Source organism: Condylura cristata, unplaced genomic scaffold, assembly GCF_000260355.1.
Source record: "Condylura cristata isolate star-nosed mole 26May11 unplaced genomic scaffold, ConCri1.0 scaffold00039, whole genome shotgun sequence".
NCBI lineage: Eukaryota > Metazoa > Chordata > Mammalia > Eulipotyphla > Talpidae > Condylura > Condylura cristata.
This window is the reverse complement of record NW_004567140.1, coordinates 6031473-6047857: the sequence shown is the minus strand read 5'-3', so window position 1 is coordinate 6047857 and position 16385 is coordinate 6031473. Positions and strand designations below refer to the sequence as shown.

Here is a 16385-nt window from a genome sequence, read left to right as displayed (position 1 = left end):
AGAAAAAAAGGGAAAAATACTGGATGGTTTAATTCATAGAAGGGGTATGAAGAACCAGGGAGAAAATGGTAATAATAGTAAGAACAACTATTTACCAGAGACATTTTATGGGGGTGGAGTGGGGAATGGGATCACAAATGAAGGGGCGGGGCTGGGAGTGCACTGGACTATGGTGATGGCACACGGGTGATTTTGACAGGAAGACCACAGGGATTACAACTGAGATGGAAAAAGGCACAAAATGATGTAAAAATAAACTATTATTAAAAAAGAAAGGGCTAAAAAAAAAAAAAACAACTATTTACCAGAGACATTTTATGGGGGTGGAGTGGGGAATGGGATCACGGGGGGAGGGGCGGGGCTGGGAGTGCAGTGGAGGAATTCGGCTTTGTAGATGGAGAGATTCACCCTGAGACTTGGCAAGAGACCAACGCAGGGCAATGCATGGCCAGTCGTTCTTGCGCCCTGAGAAAATGAACGACGTGTCTTTCCACGTTAGGGGGCCGAAGGCGATCCCGGGACCGCTGGGTGCCGGAAGATCCAAAGCCTCCACTGTGGGAGGCTGGGCCCTCACACAACTGCCCTGCCAGCTCTGGACACCCACTGGGGCTCCAGGACTACGCCTCGGGGCTTCCGAATCTGGAATGGCTGCGGTGACTCAGAGCGCCCAGTGCTTCCGAGCCCTGCCCTGGGCCCGTCTGGGTTGTTCCTGAGCAGGACCAGCTGGGAACCAGTGGGGCGCGGGGAGGGCAGACGCAGGAGAGCAGACACGCACCCAGCTGCTGGCGCTGGTGACTGTTTTTCAGCGTGGCCAAGGGCGTCAGCCCCTCCGGCAAGTGGTCGTGCAGCTGGGAGAGGCACTTCTCCTGGTGGTCCTCGTCGGCGCCGGGCTTCACTGCAAGAGAACCACGGACAGCGCCCTGCTGGGTGTGGCTGTGGGCTGGGGCTGGAGTGTGGGCACTTGGGGTGTCGCTAAAAGCCCAGCTCCTGGCTCCTGTCTCCCTCGACTTCACAAGACGTGGGGTGATGACTCCCTGCCCTTGGCCACACCTCAGACCCTCCAGCCCACAAGCCTGGGCACCCTCAGGCCAGCCACTCCAATGGGCTCATGCCGTGGCTCTGAGCCGTCTCGGTCCAGCTCCTGCAAGTGACACGCGTCACAGAACCTCCGAGGAAAGCCCAGCCTCAGAGCCCTGGTGGCCCCCCAATCCTGCAGTGAGGGCCCGCCCCAGCTTCGACATCACCCACGCTGGCACATGTCCTCTCTCTGACCGCACCACGACCTCAACTCTCCCACTTCATCCCTGAGCTCAGACTTCCCTCCCCGTTCACCCGGAGAGACCTCCAGAGTTCAGAGTCAAGGTCAACAGCCTCTCAGAAACCACCATCCCACACAGTCCAGCCCCGCCTCCTCTATGTCTCTGCTGTGGTGACTGAAGCACTTTATTTCTTTATGACCTATGAGCTCACGTATCTCATCCTGCCTAACAGCTGCAGCAAACACCTTCAGGAAGTCCACGCTCTACGGGCACCAGTAAGCTTTGCACAGAAGCACTTAGTTCTCACAGCCGCCGTGAAAGAGACTCTCCATATGTCCATTTTACAGGTGAGAGAACTGAGGCACGAAGCAGCAAAGTAACTTGCCCGCGAGGAGCCAGCTAGTAAAGGCGGAGCTAAGAAGTAAACCCGGCAGCGCTGGCTGGCCTGCGTCACTTGGGCTGCCCGGATGAGTGCTGGTTACAGCAAAGCTTCCACCCACCTAACCTCCGGCCAGAGGCAGGACCAGGGAGGGGAGCGTGAGACACCCACCCCCTCCAGGGCTGAGAACACAGGTTGCCAAATACCCAGCAATGAAGAAAAATCATCTTAGCACCATTTTCTCAATATGGAGCCAGTGCAAAAAGCCCCGCAGTGAACAGAACATCAGTTTGCTTCTGCCCAGGCTCCTGCGCGCTCAGCATTGCCATGCACCACCAAGCCACACCTCTATGTAAAGTCTCCATCACTGTGCATTTTTTTGCATTAACTTTGACTCATTTACATGACCTTAGAGTAGTGTTCTGCTCACCGTGCTAGGAGGCAGCCCGCAGTGTTAGCATTCTAGCCACCCCATGGGTTCCATGAAGTGCCGGCCCCACCCCAGGCTGAATCCACGTGACCCCTGTCCCTCCTCCTCCCCACCGTGTGCATCCAGCACCCCAACCCCACCCTGCCTGTGCGTTCCACGCCCGCTCCCCGTGAGCCGCCACAGGGCCGCGGCGCTGACCAAAGCCGAGCCCGAGCCTTACGCTGGTGGTCGATGAGCAGCGTGGCCGAGAAGTAGTGCGCCAGGGCGCTGTAGTGGTGGGCCTTCACGCAGGCCAGCCGGGCCCACGAGTAGGGCACGTTCTCCTTCACTGGGGCCTGGCTCATGGCCGCGTGCAGCTGCTGGTAGACCTCGCCCACCTGGAACAGAGGAGGGGTGCGGCGAGAGGGCCGTGAGCCTGGGCTGCGGCAAGACGAGCCCTTTCTGCCAGGAAGCTCTGCCCCCGGGAGCCTGTGTGCCAGCGTCTGAGGCCACAGAGACTGGGCCACTGCCACGGGGCTGCCTTTCAAGCTGCAGGTGGAGTCCATGGACTGTGTCTGAATCCCGCACCTGACCGGAAAATGCCGGTGCGGGCTGGGGCAGGCTCGCAGCCCAGGCATGGGGGGCTGCCGTGGGGCGCCCCGCTGCCCCTGTGGGCCGGCAGACACACGTCCGCCCAACGGGGTCTCACCTTGGCCGCCTCCTGAGCCACCTTCACCAGCGTGAAGAACTCGTTCCGGATGCCGGGAAGGCAGACTTTCTCAAAGACGCTTTCCTGGGCCTGCGCGAGCATCATTTTGACCAGCACGCCCAGCATGGCGGGGCTCATGTCGTAACTCGGCGTGTGAGTGAACGTCTCCTTCAGGTGGTTTAAAACCCCTAGGGTTGGAAGTTTTTTACGCATTACTTGGGGATCATATTTATTGCACCAGGCTGCTGAGAAGTACAAAGGACGCCAGAAGCAGAAATACAAAAGGTGTCAGGAACACCTGAAGTTCCTGACTCATGATTATCATTGTATGAGGAGCAACTCCAGCCTTAGGTATGCACCCCACACAACAGAAAGTGGGGATTCAAACAGACCTTTGCACCCCAGTGTTCAGAGTACCATCACTCAAAATAACCAAAAGGCAAAAACAGCTGAACTGTCTGTTGACAGACAAATAAAATGTGGTAAATCCATACCATGGAATTTTCTGTTTAAGATTTATTTATTTATGCATGCAGAACTGGGGTACAGGCCAGAGGTGCAGGGGCGGTGAGAGGCTTCACCAGAGACAGAGCGGGGACCAGAACAGGCAGATGGAAGAAGCACACTGCTGAGGGGAGCTGCAGGGAGACAGGAGAGGCCCGCTGCACCCCGTGGGTCAGCTCCAGGGCGGGGATCGAACGTGCACTGGAGTGGCCGCAGCTGGCCTGCAGTGCTGCGTCCTGACCCGCTGCGCCACCAGGGAGGGCCCACCATGGGATATTTTTAAGCCTCACATAGGAAGGAAATTTTGGCATATGCTACAATCTGGATGGAGACATGTGCAAAGTGAGACAGGCCAGTCACAAGGATGCTGCATCCCGAGCGTGAAATTCATGGAGACAAAAATAGGAAAGTGGCTGCCAGCGGCCCAGGGGCAGGAGTGGAGGGTTGTGAAATGAGGACTCGAGTTCAGGATGATGAAAGCAGCATCTCAGCCGTGTGCGCGACCTTAAGGTCAGTGTACTTAAAAATGGTTAAAACAGCAATTCTACCAGTGATATTTTAGCATGATTTTAAAAAGTTGGACTCTCCTCTCAAACATCTCAGACTAGGGCTCCTCCCTGGCTAATGGCTTCACTAAGCAGGCCTGCGTTCGAGCCCCGGCCAGGGAGCGGACCACAGGGCGCCGCAGACCTCTCCTGTCTCCCCGCTGCTCCCCTCAGCAGTGTGTTTAAGTGGACCCACCTGTTCTGCTCCCTACTCTGTCTCTGGTGAACCCTCTTACCCTCCAACCCCCACCCCGCACCTCTGGCCTGTACCCCGGTTCTTCTACACACGCACAAAAACAAAACATCTCCATCTATACCAAGCAGGAAAGCAGCCCGCTCCCCAGCCACTCCCGGCTAACCTGAGATTTTTTTGATGGGGCAAAAAGCAAGAAGCAGATGGGCTGACCATAGGGGTAGACAGGGGGAGAGGCTCCCACCTAACCTGGGGCACCTGGAAATGGGGGGCCATCCCCCCAGGACCTCAGGAAAGATGGATTCAGCCCACGCCAGTGAAAATTTTCACACTGTAAGACTTGGCCGACTTTTATATGTTAGAAAATGAACTGTCACAGCATTAATGAGCAACCTGGGCTGAAATGAAACCTCTGAACCGAACCCCATCAGACTGGTTCCTCTGGTTTGGCTGCAAAGATGGCCCCGCAGAAGGATGTTTGCTCCCCTCTGGGACTCCTGCTCTCTGTCCTCAAGCTCCACAGTGCGAGGATCCCTGTAATCTCAGGAGGGTCACAGAACATACCTGCCCGAGATTCCTCAGAAAGATAAGCCCAGAGGAGGCTCAGGGTGAAAGAGACTCCCGCATGGAATCTTAAGCTTATCGTTTCATCCCGTGGGTCTCCACAGGACTCCCGTGACGCCCCGCAACAGCCAGCTGCTGTTCCACGCCGAAGCGCAAAGTGAGACACCCAAAAAGGTTTTCTCCCAGGTCAACGCTGGAAGTAGAGTGACCAGGACTAGCCCAGAAGGGGACACTCTGGTCAGCTTGGGGGGGTCACACTGGGGCCTTACTGCCACTGTTTTTGCTCCCCATTCCTGGAGGTGCTGGATATAGGTGCTGCTCCAGGGTTAGACTGGGGAGAAGCTCTCAGGACCCTCAGATGCGCCTGAAAGGCACAGGGCCTGCCCAGGGCACCAGGGCCAATGACCTCGGCCCCCAGAGGTTGGCCCTAAGCGGCACTTGGCAGAGAGTGGAGAGGAGTAACCTTGGTTTGTGGCTGTGTCTAAGCCAAGAATAACGACGTGACCTCTGTCCCAGAAGTCACCAGACTGCATTCCTCAGGCCTTGCGGGCAGGTGGCCTGATGCTTAACTGTTCTTTCCCAGGATGCTGATGTGAGTGCCCGGTCGACAAACACCCGCAGGTGGATTTAATTGGTAACAGAGACCAGGGCAGTTATTCCAGAAATGCACCATCAAATGTGATCAAACACCCTCGACTGCTTGCAAGTGCTGGGACCTGAATAAAGAGAGTCCCCTCACTTTCCTTCTCTCCTCCATGATCTTCCCTCCTCTGCCACTTTAGGGGACCTGCTCTGCCATCCCCAACATGCCACCACTCACTTCATTTGTGGAAACCACCTCGTGCCTCAGAGTCTGACTTTCTCAACACAAGAGAACTGACCTGGTTAAGCTAGAAACAAGGTGGGTGAAGAAGCGACCCAACAAAATACAGGGCTCCCCTGGTGACCCAGCCAGTTAAGTCTCAGCACTGTGAAGCTATCGCAGCCACTGCAGCACGAGTTCAGTCCCCGGCCAGGGAGGGACCCACAGGGCGCAGCAGACCTCTCCTGTCTCCCCTGCTCCCCTCGGCAGTGGATTTCAGTCAGTCTGCCTATTCTATTCCCGACTGTGTCTCTGGTGAATTCTCTCCTACCCCCCACCTTCGGCCTGTACCCCAGTTCTTGTATGCACAAATAAAATCTTTTTTATTAAAGTGACCAAACAAAGTATAAAGGTATGGACAGTAATATGCACCTCTAAAAAAGAAAGAAGAGCCACATTTTGACTGTTTTCAAAAGCCTTTTGGACTTCAATATAGTGTTCCCAGAAACAGTTCATTCACCTGCATCCTTGGGGCCACTCACTGGGAAGGGATCAAAGGTTAACCACTGGCTCCCTGAGCACACAGGCCTACTCTGACTTAGATGATGGCCTGGGCCAATCAGCAGCGCCAGGACTCACACCCGCACTGCAAACTGGCAGGGCCCTTTCAGGCCCATGAGGCCCAGGGTGGCGCGGAGAGCCCACAGACCCTTCCCCAGAGCTGGGTGTCTCTCCCCCCGTGCTCACGACACACACCTGCGGCCCTCTGGAAGGCGTCCACCGCGCTCTCAAGGCCAGCCTGTGTCTGCCGATTGCACCGGGTTCCAATCTGTGTGTAGAGGGCGCCGATGTTGAACAGGACACTGGCCTTCTCCAGCAGCAGGTTCTGCTGGCTGACGGGAACCCCCGTGAGGGAGTCGTACCTGTTTAGAGTAAATGTGCTGTCAGAATACGTGTAAACCAGACCAGTTTGGGGGGTGGGGGGTGGTGGAATGGGACAAAATGTATTGCTTGAATAAAATTCAAAGATGCGCATGCACTGAAGCCCTCATTTCTAAGCAGGACAGTGAGCCCCGTCGTACTGAGTCAGGACACCCACACGACACACAGAACTCAGGCTTCTCGAGCAAGACGTCCACCAGCGGGTGAGCGGGTAACTGTGGGCATCGCTCAGCACTAACTACATGATGAGCCAGTGGCCGTGGAGAGACATGCAGGGACTCTGAATGCGCATCCCTGCGTGACGAGCCAGGCGGGAAGGGCTACGTACTGTGTGATTCCAACTACATGACACTCTGGAAAAGGCAAAACAACGGAGACAGAAAAAGAATCAGAGATCGCCGGGTGGCTATTTATTTGGGGGGGTGAGGGAGGTGGAGCAGGAATGAGGGGGAGCAGGGACTTTCGGGGGTGGGTGCGCTGCCCTGCACGGTACTGCAGTGCTGGAGACGCTTCATGACACGTTTGTCCAAACCTGCAGAATGTGAACCACCGGGGTGAGCTGCAATGTATACTACGGTAACAGTGTGTCACTGAAGGTTCTAGAGGGCGTGTTGATCTGTGGGGGCAGGGGAGGTTGTATGTGGGGGAGGGGGAATGTGAGAAACTTTTACCTTCCCCCCAATCTTGCTGTGAATCTGAAACTGCTCTTAAAAAGAAAAGGTGTTATGATGGTATAAGAACAGACTAAATAAACAAACCAAAACACCACTAGCCTGTAAGACTAAACCAGAGGCTACCAGAAAAAGGAGGGGGGAGGACGTGAGCCCAATGAAGGGGTCACTTGTATGGCAAAAGACAGAACTGACTTTCGGGGGTTACTCTGTGCACACCACAAATCTGTTATGGCGTTAATTCACTATGAATTATTTCAAAAACAACCCAAGGAAGAATGCGTTCTCTCAAATGCAACAGAGCAGTTACTCATCCCTCCTGATTCTTCCTGAGGTGTCCAAGATCCGGGGTTCATTTTAAAGTTCGCGTGTCAGCCAGGAGGTGGACGGGGGAGATTTTCCTAATCGGCACCTGCCTGTCAGCCATGAATGTGTCTCCAGGAAAATTCACCTGCCTTTCCTTTCCAAAGGAAATTGACTCTGGTAGAATTTAACTCTGATTACGCAGCGGCATTTCCTCTCCTTTCACCCACACTCAGAGAAGAACAACTCCGGGGGGATGTACCTGTGAGAACCCCTGCCCAGGCCACCTGGAGAAGAATCCAGTGTGCAGCCTCAGCTTTAAACAAGCACCTTTTATTATTAAAGATGTATTTATTTATGCATATGAAAACTGGGGTGCAGGCCGGAGGCGGGGGTTGAGACAGAGTGGGGAGCAAAGCAGGTGTTTCTCTTTGTTGTCCTTGACACCTGACAAAACCTGATGGCTACTTCTGTGCTCCCTTTACTGCCCCCCCCATGCCCCACACCCAGTGTCTGGCTTCTAGTTAGTTCCACCTCAGAGACCCCACGTCTCCCCAATGGTAAAATGAGCATGAAAAAAAAAAACAAAAAACGCCTCTTTTCCTGGGCTCACGAGTTCCGAGAAGCGGGACACCACGGTCTGCTGGAGCTTCTGGTCCTGAGGTCCCTTCATAAACAAACCCCATTTTGTCGATGCCCCTCCCCAGCCCACCCCATTACAGAGGCGCCTCTGTGCGAGGCCCGAAGTGGTGGCTGTAGGGAAAGGTGTTGGGGTGCAGACCCAGACCCACCAGGTAAACAGGATCCCCATCTGCCGGGTAGGGGGGAAGAAGCGGCTCTCCACAAAGCCCAGCTGGGCGAAGTAAGTCATCAGCAGCTCCACGCCGGCATCGTCACGGCTGGGCGTCCGACAAGCCTGACAGGAAAGGGGCAGAGGGGGTGAGCAGGGAGGACACCCCCCAAATGCTCCTCATCAATTTCTGTGCAGCTTGGGCCCCACTGTGGCATCATCAGCTCTGGGGGAATGGAAAGGGCTGAGATGAACTCAGCGATCGGCATCCAGCCCTGGCGTGCCATGGGCGAGGTCTGGTTTTCCAGGGCCGTGGAGGGAGGGTTCCCACAGCCCCTGTAAGCGTAGACCCCAAGTGTGCCATAGTGGGGTTTTCCGAAGCCCCGACAAGCTTGGGAGCTCTCCTCCCCTCCGCCACACACAAACGCACCTGTCTCAGGTCCATCAGATCTGCTATTTCATCTTCATACAAGTAGCCATCCTCACCGTAATGGTCCTGGAGAAAGTCCTGTGAGAAAGGGGAGATGAGATGCACTAAGACACAAAACCACACACACTGGACGGTAACATGCTGCTGCTCTTTTTTTTTAAAGACTTATGTATGCATACAGAACTGGGGTACAGGCTAGAGGCGCAGGGGCGGCGAGAGGCTTCACCAGAGACAGAGCGGGGAGCAGAACAGGCAGGTCTATGAGGTACACTGCTGAGGGGAGCAGCGGGCGGGTCAGGAGAGGTCTGCCACACCATGTGGTCACCTCCGGGGCAGGCGGGGATCGAACTCATGCCGAAGTGGCTCTAGCGTCTTAGTGCTGTGCTTTAACCCGCTGCGCCCCCAGGGAGGGCCTGATGCTGCTCGTTTAAAAGACATGTTAAGTAACCTGTTGACCTGGTGAACTGCAAGCTGGCCGCAGCCACTTCAGCTCCAGTTCGATCCCCAGCTCCAGAGGTGACTCATAGGGCACAGTGCACCTCTCCTGTCTCCCCGCTGTGTCCCTCCACAGTGGAGTTCAGTTAATCTACCTGTTCTGCTCCCCACTCTGTCTCTGTAGCCCATTTCTTTATGCATAAGTAAAAAATCTTTTTTAAAAAAAAAAGAAGAAGAAAGACTTGTGCATGGCCAGGATTTTCTGAATGATGGGCTTTTCCATGTTGCTTACGTTTTGCTTTTGTTGATACAGTAAAAAGGAAAAGATTTCACTTGAAAATTGCCTTTGTCACACAATTCGGACACTTAAGGGCTCAGTCCTTCACTCTTTAAAATGCCCTCAGTTCTAGGCTTTCAAACGTGGCGAAGGAAAGTGGTGTGTGGTGAAGGCCACTCAGGGTGCTCGCGGGGTCCCTGGTGAGACAGCACAGCACTCTGTAAGTGGAGCTCTGTGGGGAGACCCCAACTGGTCAGAGGCCCAGCGGTGGCAAGCGCTGAGATCATCAGTCACGGGCGCCTCTGCGTGCCAGGAGCTGTCCCCAGGCCTGAGCTGCATCAGTGAGCGGACGAGGACCGTTGCCCTGGGGAGCTCATATTCTCTCAGGGGCACAGACGCGCGCACAGACAGTCCACTATGCAAATCACATCATGTCAGAAGAAAACATGTGAGATAAGGCGAAGCAGGCGCGCAGGCCGGTTCTGGCGCAGCATCCTGGCTGGCTGGCCTTGGGATGCAAGGTGTAGCGTCCAGTCCTGTACACACGCCTTCTCCAGAGAGACCCTGTATCCCTGCCAGAGACCCTCCTGCTATTTGTGTGTCCCGTGCGTGTGTGCCAGCACAAGCACGCACCCTCGCCTTGTGAGAATGGCACTGGACACTCGCAATGTACAACTTTGCTTTGCTTTCTTTGGTTTGGCAAGGGTCCCACGTTTTCACATGCCCAGTGTTCTCTAACACAGGGCTGAATTATATAACCCCTTGGGCCCTTCCCGCTGGCCTGGGGGTTAAGTCTCAGTGCTATCACTGCTGCAGTACCAGTTCGATCCCCGGCCAGGGAGGTGACCCACATGGCGCAACACTCTCTCCTGTCTCCCCGCTGCTCCCCTCAGTACTTCAATCTGCTCCCTACTCTGCCTCTGGTGAGTCCTCTCACCCCCCACACCTTTGGCCTGCACCTTGGTTCTTCTACACAAAAATAATAAATATTAAAAATAAAATAAAATAAAAGAGAAGGAAGTCAGTCCCATGTGAAGCTTACTGACCCTCACACAGACCATACCTGAGGCCTGACTAAGCTGGCCAGGCTACATCCCTGGTGCCCGGGTTACTCTAGAGAACACATGTGGAAGGAGAAAACAGAATGTCCGCAAACATTGTGGCGCTGCTTTTAGGCTGAAATAACATGGTTAGAAGCCTCAGCTGAATGGCAGTTGGCCCTCCCTGCCCACAACATGTGACATTTTTATACACTCACTTTAATGTGGAACTCATGTGACATGTTTGGGTCCTTACAGATGCTCGTGAAGTTTCTGCAAGGCAGTCCCTTCCAATGCCTCCATTCTGGCGGCTCTGGCTCAGAACAAACTACTAGGAAACTACTCTACAAAAGCAGCTGACGACATTTCTGCACACACAAGGGTTCTCAAGTCTCACAGGCAGCGTCAAATCCAAAAGCTCAGAAAGTCATTGCAAACTGGGCACAAAGCTGTATCTTCAGTTGTTTTCTACCCAGAAAATCAAATCTCTACTGATCCAAGGGCCTTGAAGGCTACCAACACCCCTTCTCCAATTCCAAATAAACTCCAACTGACAGAGGCCAGGACCTGGATTTAAACAAGGCAGCAGCCGAAAAGCCCCAGGGCAAAGGAGCTCTGGCCTCTGCTCCAGGACGGAGGTCAAGTGTAGAAGCACTTGGGGCATGAGCCAGTTGCCTTTTTTTTTTCTTCTTTTTTAAAAAGATTTATTTATTTATGCATACAGAACTGGGGTACAAGCCAGAGGTGCAGGGGCAGTGAGAGGCTCCACCAGAGACAGAGTGGGGAGCAGAACAGGCCAACTGATGAGGTACACTGCTGAGGGGAGCAGCGGGGAGACAGGAGAAGTCTGCCGTGCCATGAGGGTCACCTCCGGAGCCGGGGATCGAACTCGCGCTGAAGCGGCTGTGGCCAGCTTCATAGTGCTGCACCCCAACCCACTGCACCAGAGAGGACCCTGCCAGTTGCTTTAAAAAAGACACATTTTGTAATGTAACCAAATGCATTATAATTTTTTCTTTCCTAAACCAAAAGTAGTCCAGATGAGCCAACTGCTAGGGTTACTTATGAAAGAAGCACCTCTGAAGCCCTGGGGTTACTCCTCTCCAGCACGCGTGTCTGAGAAGCTCACAGACCACTTCCCACCTTGTTTCCCCTTTCTCCTCCTCAAGGGAAGCTTGGGGTGATTCATTAAAACTCAGATTGAGGAGGCAGCAAAAGGTATTCCCGGGAGGCCTCTCGAGTTCCCAGTCACATGTCAGGAAGGCAGGCCCGAGACGTCACCCGCAGGTGGCCTGGTGACAGGGCTGTGTGGGCCTCCAGGTACCTGCTGGCGCCAGAGACACCACTGGGAACAGGAGCTCCAACAGTGTTCACTTTAAAGAAGTGAATGGTGCCAGAGATACCCTACAGCGAGGGGGACAGAGAGGGTTTGGGAGGAGGGAGGGAAGGGGGGCATGAGGGGCTGTGGTGATGACGGGCAGGTGAAGTGGGGGAGGAGGAAAGTGAACAATGTTTATAAGTAAATAAGTAAATAAACAAATAGAAAGGAAAAAATAAAGAGGTGAATCTCATGGCATGTAAATTATATCTCAGTAAAGCTGTCACTTATCAGGGAAGGAAGAGCGAGAGAGAAGGGCAGGTACCCATAAATTAAAGGGGGTGAAAAACATGAAAAAAAGGTCAGCTGGTGCACCAAACTGGGGATGCATCCATAGACAAAAAGGTGACGAAGCGAGAACAGCAGCATGACTGTGGCAGAATCTGGGCAGTGAGATAGAAAATGCTTTCAATCTTGCTGCCTGCAACTTTTCACAATGAAATGTCCCAAGTCATCTAAATTGGTTACAAAGTTGAAGAAAAAGACACTAAAATGGGCTACAAGTCTTCAACCCAAGGCGCACACGCCCGGCCCCTTCAGCCCAGTGCCCTGGGCAGGACGGCCACACTCACCCTCCAGGGCACCCGCGGAGCCTCAGAGCCAGACTGTGAGGCCGCAGGGTCTCAGCCAGCGTCACCCTGCGGAAACCACCGGCCTTGGCCACGGAGCCTAAGCCACAGGCCGGGGAGGTGCAATTTCGGTTCCATTTCGCCACAGTGAGTCCAGTGAGACTCACCTTGAGAACAACCGAGAAGTCGACATCCTTGGTCTCCTTCAGGCCAAGTGGAATCAAGGGAATCGTAAAGGCCTCCCTGCAAGAACGGAGCAAGTAGGTGAGCACCCCTGATCTGGCCACTCTGCACCCCACGCCTTCCCCCAGCAGCCCGGCTCAGGCCCCCAGCCCTCTCCGCACGCTAATCCAGTTCATTCAACTTCCTTATATAAAGATGACGCGGCCATGTCCAGGTCTCTATTCTAAAAGTGATCCTGGGACTTCACATGTGTCGTAACCCACGAGAGCCCACTAGATCCCCCTGGCTGATCCCCCGAAACAAAGCCCTTCTTGCAGTAGCTGGGCCCCCAGATCCCCTACATGACGCCCCCCTCTCCCCTCTCCTGCAGCACCCACCCTGGACTCACAGGGCCTCATCCTTGGGGCGCGCCCTGCGAGGTGTCCCATCACCTGTATGGGGACGGTCTGGAAGGGGGCATCTGACACCTAAGATACCTGACTTCCAGGCCCAGGTCAGGCCCAGGCCAGCTGCGTCCCCTCCACCTCCTCTCGCCCCACTGACCACTTTGTTACCCCTCAGGCCGCCAGGGGAGTGCTCCACCCTGGGATTGCTCCCACACAGGGCCAACAGGAAGTGAATGGGGCGCAGGCTATGTTTTGCAGGCTATGTTTTGCAAACGAGGATTTAGCTCCCTGACCTGTAACAGGAGACCTCCTGGGCTGCCCAGTCCAGCCCAGGGAGGAGGTCAGGAATGCTGGGCCGGGTGAGGTCAAAGCAGCTGTAAGCCGAAACTGCCTTTGTGGTGGCTGTGCTAAAAGGGGGTCTGGGGAGACAGAGGGCTGGACCTGGTGGTGGAGATGGGGCTAGCCCCTTTGTCTCCCCAGGCCCGGGCCCTCCTGTCCTCTCCCACACGGCGTGGCAAGGTCTGCTTGCTCGACTGTCCAGAGCAGTGAGGGCCAGGCCCCTCCCCAGGCACCAGTGTTGAGTGTTGAGCTGGTCCCGTGGTCCAGTGTGGAGCTGACAGCTTTCTCCAGCCCTCTGGCCCCCTCGTGCTCTCTCATCGCAGTGAGCTTGCCCTTCCCTGCCTCCCTCACCGCAGCTACAGGCTGAGCAGTGGTGCTAGGGAAGGAACAATCTGCTCCGAGCCGGGCATGGGGGCGGGGCGGGACACGCCAGTGTCCTCCCGAATCTGGACAGCTGGGCACTTAGAGCCACGGCCTGCCAGTGTCCGGGCTTCGGGCAGCACGCGGGAGGACGCAGCAGCCTGCCAGCATCGCCCGAGGCCGGCCCTGCCTCACTACTTTGGGGACCTTTGACCCTTTGGCAAAACACTGCCATTAATGTCACAGTGGACACGGGAAGCCGGCGCTGGGTGTTCTGACCACGTGTTCAAAACAGCCCCGGAGCCCACGCGGCCAGAGCCTGCGCACGGCGTCAAGGGGAGAGCGGAGGTTCCCGCTGGCACTGAAAACCCTGGGGACAACGGCGGGGACGTATTCCAAAGGTGACTCAGGCCCCCAAATGCCTTTCTTTTGTCAATCCAGGCAACTATGTTCTGATCGAGTTTCCCTGCCACTCACCTGCCCTTTGAAAAAGTCTCACTTCCCCCCACCTCTGGCTCCCAGTTATTTCCTGTTACAGGCAGGTTTCTCCCAAAGTGGCCTCACCCTGCAGTGAGAGACTCCTGAGCTTCCCTGAAGGCCACATCTCAACTTAGCGCCTGCCACAGATACTCCCTCAGGGATGCTTCTGAACTAGAACATCTGCTTCTCCAATACTGCACAGGCTACACTTCCCGCACCCTGGGGAGCGGGCATGGGTTCCTTTATCTCTGATGTAGAAGATCTGAATATTCTATTAGCAGAGTGGTCCTGTGATCAGGAGGGAAAAGGGAGGGTACCTTGGGCCCCACCTGGCGGGCGCGCGCTCAAATCAAGGCCCAGGAGTGCTGGAGCAGCTTGAGGACAGCCTCGGCTCAGCAGGGGTGAAAGGTGCCTCCCCCGGCCCTGGCACAGGCTCTCCTGTAAAGCTGTGCCCACTTGCAGTACCAAGACCCAGGCATTTCCCAACAAACTCCAGGTTCATCCCTTTGACGCTCGCACCTCAGATCCAATCATCCCACGGCTTCCCAAGTTGGGGTCCAGCCCACCCGTGGGCCCACCTGTGAGCCACCCACTTACTCTGTGCTCTGATAAACTCCCACCGAGATGTTCAGGCCTTCCAGCTCTTCCTTGAGGATCTGCAGGTCTGAGTTCAGGAAGCTCAGTTCCAGGCGCACCTGTTCTCGTACCTTCTGGTTTGTGGCCACTCTGTTGAAAGGGAGGGAGAAGAGAATTGTCCTAACAGGTAAGCAGAGCCCCTGGTCCCCACAGTGAAGCTCCGAAGGTCCACTTGCGGACGCAACTATTACAAAGGGGGTATATACACACACATTCATACATATATATGACAAGATACTAGCAACTTGAACCTACCATCAAATAAAAGGTATCATTGTGATATGAGCATGTAGAATTTACCAAGGAATAATGCAAGGGTGACTTAATCTCAAATTCAACTAATTTAACATATTACATTACTAGAATATAAGATATACACACAGTTATTGAAACAGATCCACCAAAATAAAGCAGGTGATAAAGTCCAAAATAGATTTATGATAACAATTCAATGAACTGGGAATAAGCGAATTTACAAAGAGCATCTAGGAAAATCCACAGCTAATATCACAATTAGTGGTGAGAGACTGATACGTCCCTCCTAAGATCAAGAATAAAACAAAGATGCCAGTTTTGCCACTCTAATTAACACTGTACTGGAGATTCAATCCAGTGACAATAAGGTAAATAAATTAAAGTCACACCAATTAGAAAGGAAGAAGTAAAATTTCTTATTCACACATGACCTCATCATGGTATGCTGAAAATCCCAAAGCATCCACAAAAACAAATTCAAGAAATAAGAAACTTAGTAGGTCACAATATACAAAAATCAATTTCATTTCTATTTACTATCAATGAACAATCCTAAAATTAACTTAAGAAAAATTTCATTCACATTAACATCACGAGCAAATCTTCAAGACCTGAGAGTCAGAGTGGGAAAAATAGCTACACACACATAAGTGCAATCCATTAAAAAAGAAATTCATTGATTCTGTGAACTTTAAAACTTCTGTGCTTTAGAAAGCATCCTTTAAAAAATAGGGCCCTCCCTGCGGGTTAAAGCACAGCACTAAGAAGCTAAAGCTACTTCTGCATGAGTTCGATCCCCGCCTGCCCCGGAGGTGACCGCATGGCGCGGCAGACCTCTCCTGACCCGCCCGCTGCTCCCCTCAGCAGCGCATTCACCAAGTCCACCTGTTCTGCCCCCCAACTCTGTCTCTGGTGAATCCTCCCCCGCCCCCTGCACCCCTGGCTACATCCCAACTCTTGTATGTATAAATAAATACAATAAGTTTTAAAGAAAGAAAGACCAACAATAACAAGTATTCACAAGGACGCAGAGAAAAGGGACCCCTGGCAGGACTGTATCCACATGGCACAGCCACACTGGACAATGGCCGGGTAGTTTCTAGAAATTTTAAACTACCACACAATGAGTGATTCCTCTCCTAGAATCTCCAGGGAAGAAATGAAAACAGATGCAAACAAAGGCATGTATGTGAGGAACATTATTCACAGCAGCCAAACGTGGAAAGAACCCAGGTTTCCATCCACTGATAAGTAAAATGTGCTCTATCCACAGGCTGGATCGCGTCAAGCACATGAAGGCCGACGCTTGGCTCCAGCTCTCAAGCCGAGGTCAGACACCTCCCGGAAGACCCTGCAGGAGCCCCTGCCTCAGTCGGAATTCCTGCAGAAGTCACCGTGGCAACGGCAGCCGGCCTGGGCACACGCCGGCCAGCCGGTGGGCTCACACTGCCAGGATGGCCCATGCTCCCGAGGGACGGCACCTGCTGAAGGCTGCGGCCAGAGCAAGGGCCCGGAGCACCCCACCTCCACTGCTGAAAGAGCAGCCC

The 16385-nt window shown here is 54.1% G+C and overlaps 1 protein-coding gene across 1 annotated transcript in view; it reads right to left on the bottom strand.

The window, feature by feature from the left end:
* RHPN2 (rhophilin, Rho GTPase binding protein 2) overlaps positions 1 to 16385 on the bottom strand; it is a 44032-nt gene that overhangs the window by 9022 nt on the left and 18625 nt on the right. The window contains exons 3-10 of the mRNA XM_004693594.2: positions 14545 to 14673; positions 12367 to 12442; positions 8501 to 8578; positions 8072 to 8196; positions 6121 to 6287; positions 2757 to 2944; positions 2289 to 2445; positions 776 to 895 (exon numbers count right to left, since the gene is read on the bottom strand). Coding sequence (XP_004693651.1) covers positions 776 to 895; positions 2289 to 2445; positions 2757 to 2944; positions 6121 to 6287; positions 8072 to 8196; positions 8501 to 8578; positions 12367 to 12442; positions 14545 to 14673 — 1040 coding nt within the window. The remainder of the gene's footprint in view (positions 1 to 775; positions 896 to 2288; positions 2446 to 2756; positions 2945 to 6120; positions 6288 to 8071; positions 8197 to 8500; positions 8579 to 12366; positions 12443 to 14544; positions 14674 to 16385) is intronic.